At 41.6% G+C, this 12,690-nt stretch overlaps 1 protein-coding gene across 3 annotated transcripts in view; it reads right to left on the bottom strand.

Moving 5' to 3' along the window:
* Nucleotides 1-1,760: 1,760 nt before the first annotated feature.
* PELI1 (pellino E3 ubiquitin protein ligase 1) overlaps nucleotides 1,761-12,690 on the bottom strand; it is a 43,128-nt gene continuing 32,198 nt past the window's right edge. For all 3 annotated transcript variants that reach the window (XM_084203197.1, XM_084203198.1, XM_084203196.1), the window contains exons 2-7: nucleotides 9,615-9,756; nucleotides 9,243-9,372; nucleotides 7,661-7,762; nucleotides 5,501-5,698; nucleotides 5,199-5,387; nucleotides 1,761-4,249 (exon numbers count right to left, since the gene is read on the bottom strand). In XM_084203197.1, coding sequence (XP_084059323.1) covers nucleotides 3,683-4,249; nucleotides 5,199-5,387; nucleotides 5,501-5,698; nucleotides 7,661-7,762; nucleotides 9,243-9,372; nucleotides 9,615-9,685 — 1,257 coding nt within the window. In that variant the 5' untranslated portion in view covers nucleotides 9,686-9,756 and the 3' untranslated portion in view covers nucleotides 1,761-3,682. The remainder of the gene's footprint in view (nucleotides 4,250-5,198; nucleotides 5,388-5,500; nucleotides 5,699-7,660; nucleotides 7,763-9,242; nucleotides 9,373-9,614; nucleotides 9,757-12,690) is intronic.

Below are 12,690 nucleotides of genomic sequence, written 5' to 3'. Positions count from 1 at the left end.
GCACCTTCCAACACAGGAGTCCCCTGAGGTGACTTCATGTTAACCTTTCCAGAAGACCAGGCTCATTCCTGCAGGTGTAACAAGCCCGGCACTGCTGAGATGGGAAGGCCTCATCCCCAGCCTGCACACAGGGCCACACCAGGCACTCGTGGGGCTGCTCCAACCCAGTGGCCAAGTCAGCAAAGGAACCAGAGCACTCTTCTCCCCAGGAAAGCCACAGCAACCTCCCTGTCTATGCTCCTGCCAGCACCCTGTGCTACCCCACTTCTGCTTTGGGGGAAAAAAACCAAGAAAACAAAACAAAAGAACTTTATTAGGCAGTGGCTGCTATCTGGCAGTGTTAAATCGATGCAGTTTCCTACAGCTGAAAGGCAAATTAGTTCATGAAATCACCTGTTTTATACATTGCACTGCCCAGATCAGGGCAGCCACACACAAACCAGAAAACTGGCTGCTCATTTCCAAAGGCACTTCTGCAGAGCTTCACTGAACTTTAAGACTAGAAAAGTACCTACACTTAATGCGATTTTTCCATTGATTCCCTTATACCTGCCGTGGTATCCCATCTGCTGCTTGCATCACCAATGCTTCTTGCCAGTCCAGCAAATCTTTAAAAGCAGATGAAAGCCACAGATGTCACCTGGGGCTGGTCTTTGCAGCTGCAAGGGGCTGCTTTAGGCTGTCAAAAGTGGAGCTGTGATTGTCTTAAAACCGGCAAGATGCCACCTCTTGCAGCACCAAAATTTGTTCAAAAGGATTGGCCTTAAAGTTCAGAGTGCTTTAGTCATTTCTTTGAGTACTTTTAATCTGAAATTCACTTTACCATTTACAGAGGACTATTGCAATCATTTATCAAAGAACAGAAGCCTGGGGATACTCAAACAAAGTACCAGAGTTAGAGATGCTGTTGTTGGTGATGGAACTTGCTCCACAAACTACTCAACCATTGCTATGCTGCCTTTGACAGTGGGACTTCCCTGTCTCACGTGTTTGAATGCCCATGTTCCACCCTTCTAAAAATGGGATTTAACAAGCCCAACTTGGGTGGAGCAAAGTGCAAAACAGGCAAAATGTGGGGCAGACAGAAGAGTGAACTTAGCCTAACACTCCCCAGAGACACAGCCAGTTCTGCTCAGATACCTCTGGGAAGTCTTTTTTTGGGGGGCTGAGGAGCGGGGTAGAGAAGTACAGTGTAAGCATAATGTATCATCTTAAATGGGGTAGGACTTTAACAAGGGCTGCATGTTGGGCAAGACCCTCTCTTCTTCCCCTCTGCAGTTAGGTGTGCATGTACCCAACTGCACCCCTGGCTCTACATCAGCCTCCAGCTGGGCCTCCAACAGCACTTCCCATATTCCTCCTACCATCCCGTGCTCCATCTGTGCTCACAGTTCAGCTCTGTGTTACTCATACTGCTTTGTAGCTTTCATCGTGTTCTTTTCTGGTTTTTCATGTTCCTGTAGTCAACAAGATCAGGACCAGAGAAATGTCAATTAGATTTTGTGGAAGTCAGAATCAAGAGCTCTTGCCATTTTAAAGTTTAGTTTACATTTCAGTATTTGCAACTTACTCATTTAACTATATCATTTAAACAGCAATCTCACCTTTAACAGAGAGTTAAATATAAAACACATTGAGAGGGCACATCTAAAAGGAGCTATTCAAAGCCATTACCAGGGAAAACGTCCAAAGTCTTTACTGCTGCTTCTCTGTGCTCTTAATCCATATGTGCAGAACAGAGGGACACCTGAGGTGACAACAGAAGGGCGATCCCCAGCCCTTTCCCATCTCTTGGAAACAAAGCCACAATCCCAGAATTTCTGTTTTTGAAAAGTGTTTACTCACGTAGTTTAAATAAATTAATTTGCAAATAAAAATTAAAACTACAGTTTACTATAGTTTGAATAAGATGATTAGAACAACTACAATACAGGGATTTCTTGCTGCATAAGTTTCATTACTTAATGCATATAATCTGGAAAATATCAAAATCAGTTATATTTCTATGGAAAGGGAGTAACAGCAGTTACTTGTACATGACAGCTAACTGAACTTATAGTACAGGTTTCCTGACACATGCATTTCCTGAGTGAACCAAACAATATATATAATTTCTTTTTAAAAATGGAGAAATAATTGACAGTCAAAGTAAGTAATTCATGACATCTAAGCAACACAGGTCTCCTTAAACAAAGAAAATTTTAGAACAGCTTCAAAAGAAAAGTGAAAGCTAAAGCTTTACTATAAAGTACAGAAATTTTCTTACTGTCAATTATACAGTACGTATTTTAAAAAAATGTACGAAGCTGGCCAAAAAAGCTCAAATCAATGCTAAAAAGGTCAGGTTGCCATGAAGCACAGTGGGCTGGCAGCAGAGCTGCATGTAGTACACTGGTCTTTTCTGGTGGATACAGAGGGGAAGGAAGGGGAGGAAGAGGAGAGCAGACAGAGACCAGAGTAAGCAGAGCCCACAGCAGCATCTGACAGAGGGTCTGAGCCCAGCCCAGGTCCCAGCTCTCCCAACAGACTGCCAGCTGTGCCCAGCTGCCCGAGGAGGCAGGGACACGTCCCCTGGCTACCAGGCTCTACCTCTGTTCCACATGTCACCCAGATGAGCATCTGCACCTGGCAGAGGGGAAAAGGCCAGGCCTGAGGCCTCTCCACCAGTCAGCAGGTGGAAGGCTGAGCGTCCAGCTGACAAACCCCTCTCAGGCTGGGACTGTGGCCAAGTCACAAACTGCTCCCCACACACATGCCCAGGTGCATCCACCTGTCCCCGCCCCCCACCCCAAAACAGCAAGGAACAGAACAAGCCTCATCTTTCTGGTCTGTTCATGTTTAACATTGGAAAAACCCTCACAAATGTCACTAATGCTAAATAAAGAGAAGTGTTAGCGTGAAGGGAGAAAAAAATCCTTAATCTAGACTAAGTTGCATATTTGAAGAGTCTGGTAAATATTCTTCTCATAACCAGATCTTAAGCACAGTCCTACCAAAAAGACAATTTAAGAAGTCCTTCTTAGCTACCTTTCAACACGGTTAATGCACAACTTTATGCCATCATTATTTGCATTAGCTTTGTTAAAAAAGCATTTTACCTATTCTAAGAACTCAGTATTTTAGATTAAAAGATTTTTCTACCATTTTCATCCCACGTTCTTCTCCATCCAGAACTACTCTACACATCCAATTGCTGGATGTAACACACTATGACCATGCTACTCTCTAAACATTATAAATGTTTTCAATAATACAGATAAATAGAAAAGAGTTAATATACATGTTATATTTTACAATGTTTGCATCCAAGCTGTAAACTAATGTTCTTTGAACTATTTACCCTCCATATACAAAAAGAATGAAACACCTTTCAAACACTGTGGGCATGTGATTCAAAAACCATTAAACTGAAGGCATTGAAGTTCACTCTACAACACTTGCTTCACCTCTTCAGAAGTAGTTATTAACCAAAAAAAGCAGGAGGTCTCCCCCTTCTTCCCCCATTTCTTCTATTTCCAGACTTTTCTCAATAAAGAGGGATTTAGCTGTTGTAACAAAAAAACCAAAAAATTCTTCATCTTAATGCAAACCAGCAAAGCCCAGAGGAATACGAAAAACAGTTGGTTTAAAAATGAGAATCGCTTAGCTTATCAGTTTACTGAAGTCCTTGGGAACACCTGTGTTAGTCGAGAGGCCCTTGGAAAATGAGCCTGATGTAACCCTGCTCACCAGCCAGCTGATGCGCACAGAAGGGACAGGCTGCATGAAAAGTGTGAGTACCGTGAGGAAGAGGAATTTGGGACCAATATGCAGTTGTCTTTTCTGAGCACACGTGTCCACACGGGCTGAATGCATGAGTTGGAGGTCCGGCATCCACATAAAATCCCGCTTCACACCCGAGCCACAGAGGCACGTAGGGGCCGACGGAGCGGCACATGGGGCACTCGCGGTCCTTGCCGTCCCTCTCCTCTTTGTTCCCCCAGTTGTGGTAGCCGTGCACGTGGCCGCAGTTCAGGTACACCCACGGCTGCTTTTCGTCTACAACATCTTTCCTCTTCATGCTGGGGAAGGCCAGGGTGTTGAAGCCCACGGGGCACTGGGGCCTGGCTGCATTGATCTCCTGCCTCAGAGCCTCCAGGTGCTTGACGGTGGGCGTGCGCGCGAGCCCCTCGGCCGTGCGCCACAGCAGCGTCGCCCCGCACAGGTCGATCAGGGAGCCGTCCTGCAGCTGGTTCGTCTCGTTCTCAACCTTGACATGGACACAGACACGGAGAGCCGTCACCTAAGGGTCTCTGAAGAGTAACAATGTGCACTTCCACAATTCTAATCTGCCTGGAAGATCCATCAAAGTTTCAAGCAGCTCTGACTGCGTCCACAAGACACCCATAGAGAGCCCAGTATCAGCTTCTCTCTGCCCTCCTTTTTTTGGAAAAACCCCACCCCAACATTTTAAAGTGTGCATTAAAATAGACCACACTGAGTCAAGAAAAGCTCCTCTCCCATCTTAACAACTCTCTAACTCTCTATTCCATCCCTATAGCACTCTCAACTATGTTACTTGAAATGCCTCAAGTAGTATCACAAGACTGTTTTAGTCCTCCATCATATTTTAGACTTTTCTTAAAACACCCCTTTACACATGGCTTTCTCCTCCTCCCATTAGCACTCCTAGCTAAATATGCTGCTTAAAAATGTTCAATGTAGCATTTCTTTTTGCTGAAACATCCCAAGTCATATTGAACCCAAATATCTCCTGGAAATGTCACCGATGCTTTGCAAACAAGAGGATGAGGGAAAACTCAGAATGCCAACATGGAAATGAATATAAAAAAAAATTATAACTATTTTTCATTATTCTATAAAAAAGGGAAAGTGGGAAAAGCATAAACAAGGGAGAATCGGGAAAATACTTGTAGAATGTGCAGGAGAGCTTGCAGAAGTATAGAGCAGACTGAAAACTCAGTTTAGGAGAGCAGCCTAGATGTGCAATTAAGTACTAGTTTGCAGATAAACTCAGTTATTCAGGTTGATCAAGACACCTTTGTGCACGCAGACAGACACATAAGAGGCAGTGTAACTAGTTGCAGAGATGACAACTACGTGGAATTCCAGCAGATTCCAGCTCTATGACCAAACTATTCTCCTTATGGCTGCACCATTTTAAACAGGTTGCATAAAACACTGGTCACTCCTCTCACCATTTTTCCCCTCTGTTGAGCTGATCTGGTTTCACGGAGGCTGAACACATTCCCACACACAGAAATCTCTCTCCACACCCCTGGCTTGGAGTCTTCTGTGAATCCATTACGAGGATGCATAACAAGAACTCCATTTGTTGTTAGTCCATCCATTTGCCCATCTGATGTCTTCCATTTTGCAGCTTTCTCCTAAAAGAAATCACATCAATGAGAACCTTTAATTTGGCTGGAGCTAAGAATTATTTTAAAAAAGTACATGCGCAACGAACTTTTAGTGGAAAAAAGAAAAAGAATTCCCTTACCCCAAGAAAAATGTTTTTTGAGGAATCAAATCCTGCAGCATATATTCTTGCTGTAAAGGGAGGGTTACGTTCACATATGATTCTGCAGGCAAACCTTGATATTGTGCTCTGCACAGACTGTGTATCTGAATTACTCTGACTCCCAGGAACTGTATCTGTTACTACAAAGTCTATAGGGCTCTCTGTTGACCGACCAATCTGGAAAAGCATTGAAACAAAAAAAAACTGGTCAGAAGTTTGTCTTTGGGTCTAGGACTATTCAAATTCAAAGCAATTAAAAGCAATGATACAAAAATCATGACATTACAGTTTAAAGCATTCCTGTCCACCAGTCTATCAATTTAGGTTTCTAAAGCCTCATCTGAATTGATGAATTTTTCTGCCTCCAAATGATCAAAGTTATTCTGAAAGCTGGGTAAAGCCAAATGAAGGAAGGAGAAATAAAATTATGTAATTAAATCAGTTCTGAGATGATTTCCCATTGAAGGCCTTTTCATCAGAGAGGTTACACTCAGGTCAGGCAGACCAGCTGCAGGAGCACCAAAAGAGCCAGGGAACATCAGTTAGAGGGAAGAACAGTGACATGCAGTCACTTTGTATGCCCAAAACACTCTGAACAGTGCCAGACTAAGTCAAGGTATAGATGTATGAAAATCAGATTATGTGAGCTGTCTCTCCAGATCTGGTGGCCACCAAGAAGCAGCAAACCTTTTGTGAAAGACCAGGGACCAGGTGGGTGTGCAGAGAGGGGCTACATTTGCACACTCGGAACACAAGAATGTAACATCTGACTACAATCAGATTTTGCTGGTAGCTGCACAGCTGGTAGTTGCAGTCCCACACAACTGTACTGAGTTTGAGGAAACTGCATAGGTATCCCAGCTCTTCCACTCAACTCATCTTGTACTCTTCCTTGCAAAGAGGAAAAGTAATAACCCTTTCCCAAACCTCCATATAGCTGGGTTTAAAGCCTCCTTACACACTACTAACTCATTCCCAGAGCTCTCAGGCTCTTTGAAAATAGGTGATTATTTTAAGACTGATTAACTGCTGAGCAAGAGACCCAAAAGCTTGAGGTGCTTTTTGGTGAAGGCTGGAGAGCTTTCATGAGACAAACTGCTTTGTCAGAATCTATTTTTCTACTGCTTCTTAGGCAGGATAGCCCATGAGTACACGGGGACTGCCAGGGGCAATTTCAGAGCAGCACACATGCCAGAGCATGCTGAAGAGAGAACACTCACACAAACAATAGCTTATGCTGCAGTGATTTCATTACAGTCCTTTTGCTCTCTTGTACTTGCAGTTGCAAAGCAGTTTCCTCCACCACTTCCCAACACCTCCCACCTCCTTAGATCCTGCAGTGGCGTCACAGCTAAATGCTGTGACAGCAAAACTCCTTGCCATAAACTAGTGGCAACAGCGAGGGAAAAAAAAAAAGCTACACAAGATCACAGTCTGGGAATCAGAGAGAACAAAGCCCACATTAAAAAGAACCCCAAAACAAACCCCTTCCTTTTGAGAAAAACAGGAAACAATTAAAAGATATGAGGGCACACCACAGCTGCAGATGTGTTTGTGGTCCCTTCTCATACACACAGGAACTGCAGCAAAGTTGTTTTGAGCTGCTAGCATCGGCACTGAAGGCTCCTCTCTTCACATCCCCCAGTGCTTTAGACAATTCTGGGTTTGCTTGAAAAAGTTCAGAGTATTTTTCATATTAGTTGTGCCAAAAGCCTTCTTGTGTTTCCACACTGTATTTCTTCTACCCTGGCTCCAACTGGCTGATCCCAAATCCCTTTGTAAATGCCAGAAGCTAAGTTCTAAGTGTTTGAAGAGAAAGGTGCCCTTTATTCTTCATTTTGCAAGGAGGGACTAGGAGACAGATTCTGTGACTTGCAGACCAGCAAAGGCAAAACCATCATCTTGTGCATTAGTCACAAAACCCCCAACTTTCACCTTTACCCAAGTCTTTTAAAAGAGATGTACAGACACACTGCCTTGTTCACAGGATGGCCTTGGGAATGAACTGAATTAAATTGCTCTAAATGGTGAGTGCAGAAACTGACACAGAAATTTTTGGGTCTGAGAGAAAAAGCCTGCTGAGAGGATGCCTTGTTTGAAACTGCCAAAAATGAGAACACACATATTTACTTCACGTACCTGGAACATATCTGTGTTGCTGTCATGAGTATATTCAACTACTACTGTCTGGGCCCGAGACAAAGTGTAAGATATGCTGTGTTGGTCCTTATTACTTATTGCCTATGGAAAAATGCCAAATGTTATTGAACCAGTGCACAATAATTCTACAGAATACAGCAGCAAAGCAGACTATATATATATACACACATTAGGGCAGATGGTTGTTAATGACACACCTACAGTTAAACTTCACAAAACCCAGTCCTGGCCACTAAAAAAAAGCTGCAGGATCGATTCAGCAACAGACCAAACTGGTCTCTTCACCACATGCTGCAACTAAATAAACATAACCAGGGCATACTATTAGTCATGTTTTGTGTTAAAGCAACACTGGCCAGAACACAAAACGATAAAACAACCAAAGGAAAAGGCTAAAACTTAATGTAACACCTTCATGGCCATCTCAGAGTGAACTTGGCGAACAGCAAAGTGAGGACAAAAACTTAGGGACTTCATTCTAAAAACAGGATTTGAGTTAATACTAAAATCAGTAATGACTGATTTAAGATACATAAATAAAAAAGTGGTAGTAAATAGGGTAAAATGGAGAAACTCAACATAGGTTGCAGAAGTTGTAGCAAAGGTTTCAGCTGGGTAGTCTAGATGTTCATTCTGCAATTACCTAATAGGAAACTAACCAACACTTCTAAAAGTGCTGCTAAAAAGCATTTACCGGACCATAAAGAATTTGCAAAAATAAATGTTCTTCTCATAGATCTACTATGAATGTAGCTCTACTACAAGAATTTTGATAGAAAAATGCTTCTGATTTCAGAATACTTTATACCATTCTCTGAATTTAGGGTCAAGATCCTTAAGTGTCAAGGTATTCTGGGAGTCAAGCACTTAACACTACTATGTTTGTTTAAAGGCCTGATCCTGTCACTGGCAGTTTCTAAACAACCACTAAGTATCCTCAAATTCCATTGTTTAATAGAAATGCTCCATTAGTTATTGAACACAATTGCACACACACTTGAATAACCACAATATTGCATGGTAATACCTTAGCCATAATGTATTAGCTTTGACATACACTGTTGAAATACAGTTCAACTTCAGGGCCTAAGCCCTTCCTTTTCTGCTTCTTAGTGGGAACTCTGATTACAAGCCCTATGAAACATACCCTGTGAAACCCACCTGTCCTGATCCCTGGGGAACTCCTACCCACTGGATGGAGCACCAAGTGCACGTGGAGCTTTGGCAAGGATCATTTAAAAGTCAGCTGCACGTGAAGCAAAGTTAGTCCTAAAGCAGAGCGAGTACAAAACCACAAAGTCTAGAACAGATAACTAGCCTGTGCCCAGATCATTCATGTTTCAAAACTAATTTTTTTTTTCTGGCTATAGTAAGGACTATGCACCAAATCTTCTTTGCTGAATTGCTTCTTGCTAACCCTGACAGGTACTAAAAACTTTGGATAAACACAAACCCATTCTTTTCACAGCCAGATATTTATGCTGTTTAAACAATTTCCTAACAGCTCTTTATATGGCACAAGAAGAAATCAGACAGACTTGAAGGGAGAAATGGAGCTTACCTTTGCTGCTTGAGGGGTACAGGCAATGTGCACAGTGCTGGGTTTCACCCCATTTGCTTTGGGCCTTTTAAATAAAGCAAATCTACTTTTCCTTCTCCCTCTGTCTCCATTTGGGAGAGACCCATTGTACCTATCAAAAAGCACCGAAAAAGAACAAAGTCCATCACTCCTGTATTACTTAGTTTCTCATGAGATACAGACCCACAAGAACATTCATTCTAAGCACCGAGTATTCTCAATTAGTATAGTGTTACTAATTAGAGATTTTCAATTAATCACATTTAAATTCAAGAACTGATTAACACAGTACTGACACATGTCCACAGGATTACAGCATAGAAAACCCTCAGACTCTTACACACAAACACTTACCCCAATACAATCAATTCACCATATTTGACTGGTGCTTTTGATGGATGATTTTCTTGATCAGGAGAAAACATGAGCTTAGCTAATGACTTCTCAAACTTCAGGTCTCTGATCAAGAGCTGTGGCACACTTTTTTCATTATTTCCTGTAAAAATAAAACCAAAATTAAGTGTAAGAGAAAATATTCTACTCCAATTGTACAAACTTTCACACCAATCTGATACTGCAGGTACAATATTTTGCATTTTCCATGTTTTGATTTTGCCTGAAATAATTTTTAAAAGCACATATATAAAACCACATGAATTAAGGTTGAATTGCCTTAAAGAAGTTGCCACATCACCAAAAAAATGCATTTAGAAAATTCCATTATGGCCTTAAAACATCCACACTTGTTTTCCTCCACGCTAGTTTTTAGAATAAATGATACATAGCTTCATTTATTATATTTCATTCAGCTGTTGAGAAATAGAGCCAGATAGGCATTACATTTAAAGGGAAAAAACCCCCAACAAACCACAAAGCAAGACCAGCCAATCAGCTGGACAGGCAAAAGTTTTCATGTGAAGTGTCTAATTCAGAGCTTTCTAAGAAGTTTCTGGATTTGCAGATGGAAGGAAGTTGCATGACAATTTAATATCAAGCCTACCATAAAAGTTTAGGGTATGCATTGTGATTGCTCATGTTTAGCCAGACACAAGTGATATAAACATCTATTTGAAGGAGGTTTCCTGAGGGAATTCCATGTAACTCCTAATGAAAACAGTCCTGAAGTGCATTTTTTACTCAGACTTCTGCTTTGAGGAACAGTTCATATTGTATTTTTTACAGCTTCTCATTAGTAGCATTTCCAGACACTTTTGACCTATGCAGCTCATCTCTGACCTTCCCTCTAAAGAAAGCCTACCCAGCAGAGCACTTGCTTGATAAAGAATAAAGCTGATGTGAGCCTGTTTGAGGCATTTTTTAACAGAAATAGGAACATTCCCTTGGTCCTTCCAGGTGAGTTTTCATACCAACTCAAAGAGCTGCTAATCTTTTTTAGTACTGATGGTTAACATTCTGCCTTCTGTGCAAATGCACTTTTTGACCCACACAGCACTTTTTGAATCCTGTCATCAACTTTGATCACAACTACAGTGCTGTATCTCCACTTTCATCTACCTTGACTAGACCATGGTTATTAGCAGAAAAGATGTCGTCATGCAGATATTATCTGTCCCCATGCTATGGTGTAAGAACAGAGAAATAGATGTGGCAGTGCTTGACACCCTGCTCACATTTGTTCAGGACCTGATGCAAAGATCCCTTTACTGACCTTATCTCTCCCAGTCTTTACTCCTTCACAGAGAAGCTTGGCCTTCAACATGTTTTCTCAAATCTACAAGTTCCTATTCAGCGTGCATATGTTGATTGCCATCTGCAATCAGTTCACAGTGCTCTTAAAACTCAAGTTTGTTCCTTCACACTATTCCACATATTTGGGAAGGCTTCTCACTAATACAGGCAAAGACATCACACTGTCTCAAAGCATTTGCTATGATGCCTGTAGAACACAACCAGGAGAGTAAATAGAGATCTTTAATTTCTTTCTTTTCTCATTATTTTCCAAATCTATTCTTTAAGTCTGGGTACTGTAGATTTCATAGTGCTGGAAACAAGTTAACTGCAGCCTGTCCTTGTGGCTAGCACGTGCAATATTATCACAACAGTACCCTGACCCACTGAGAGATGAGTGCATTGCAACAAACCTGATTTGCACAACACTGCTGTGAAGTGTCTGTGTCCCATCTCACACAAGGAGCTTGTGACACCAAGCTCCTTCTGCTGCCTGGGAAGCAGTGAGCACTTTCACTCAGCAGCTGTCCTGGCTCATGCCTTAGGGTACCCATCACTCAGCTGGTGCTGAAAGTGCATTTTACTGCTCCAGCAGTCTCCCTCTGTCACACTGAACAGTGGCAGTGGCACTGTTCACTGTTGACTGAGAGAGTCAAGGAATATAGTTTGCTCAAAGCCCTTCTGGATTGCTGACCCAAGTGTAGCAGTAACTCCCCTGGGATTGTGAGGTTACTCACTGTTGTAGGTTTTGCCTTTTGAATTCTCAAATGAAGACATTAAAGCAAACTTATCCCATGAAAGTGTGGCCTTAAATGATGTCAGCAGTCACAAAGCATTGAAGTGGGGATTGCCCCATTTGATAAAGAGAGCCTCACAACATTAACTGTGTTCACAATTTTCATGTCTTCCAGGGCCCTCATAACCTCCTGGCATCACACCCCACTTTGGAGCACCACACTCAAACTATGTGCCTGTGAACACACCTCAGGGCTGCTTTTCTGACATTAATATTGAACTATATACATTTTGGTGTTTAATAGTGCTCAGTTCTTTAGACACATTTCCCTTCTGAAGTATTTCTACTTTTGAAATGAGTATAAATCCTCATGATTTATCTGTATATAAAAATAAAGATATATTTCCTATGGAGTATTTTTACAATTAACTTCAGCATTTCTGTTTTAAGATCTTCTTGCATTATACTTGCTTGTACAGGTATCTTCTGAAAGAGCTCATCTTCTCATCTCCTCCCCACATGATTAACCTATTTTCTGCTTGAATATTGATCTCTTCAACAACCTCTCCCCTGCAATTCAGTCTTCTTCACATACAACTAATTTTATCTTGGCCAACAGTTGTCCTCTGCCTTCATATTTAAAAACTCACAAGAAATACTGCCATGAAACTACAGCAGCACCTATAAGGAAACAGCATAGAACTAGGAAACACCATGCCACAATAACCAAAGATTTAAATAGTATAACCCTATATTACAGCGTTAAAGAGCTAATTCTTTCACTTAGAGAAAGTGGGAAGGCAAACATTTAAAATAACTTTAGCCATTACTACAAGAACAGGTTTGGCACAGCTTCTCCTCTTCTTCCATTCATCCAAGGGAACAATTTTAATGGAAAACTAAAAAAATACATGTCTCAGTCTGAGTCAACTTCAAAGCCTCACAAAAATAACATGTGAACAGTTAAAGGAAACTCTAATGTGTTACCTGCACAAGTGATCAGAG

This window comes from Fringilla coelebs (genome assembly GCF_963513975.1).
Source record: "Fringilla coelebs genome assembly, chromosome: 3".
NCBI classification, from domain to species: Eukaryota; Metazoa; Chordata; class Aves; order Passeriformes; family Fringillidae; genus Fringilla; species Fringilla coelebs.
The sequence above is the reverse complement of the archived record's forward strand: the minus strand, read 5'-3'. Positions and strand labels throughout refer to the sequence as shown.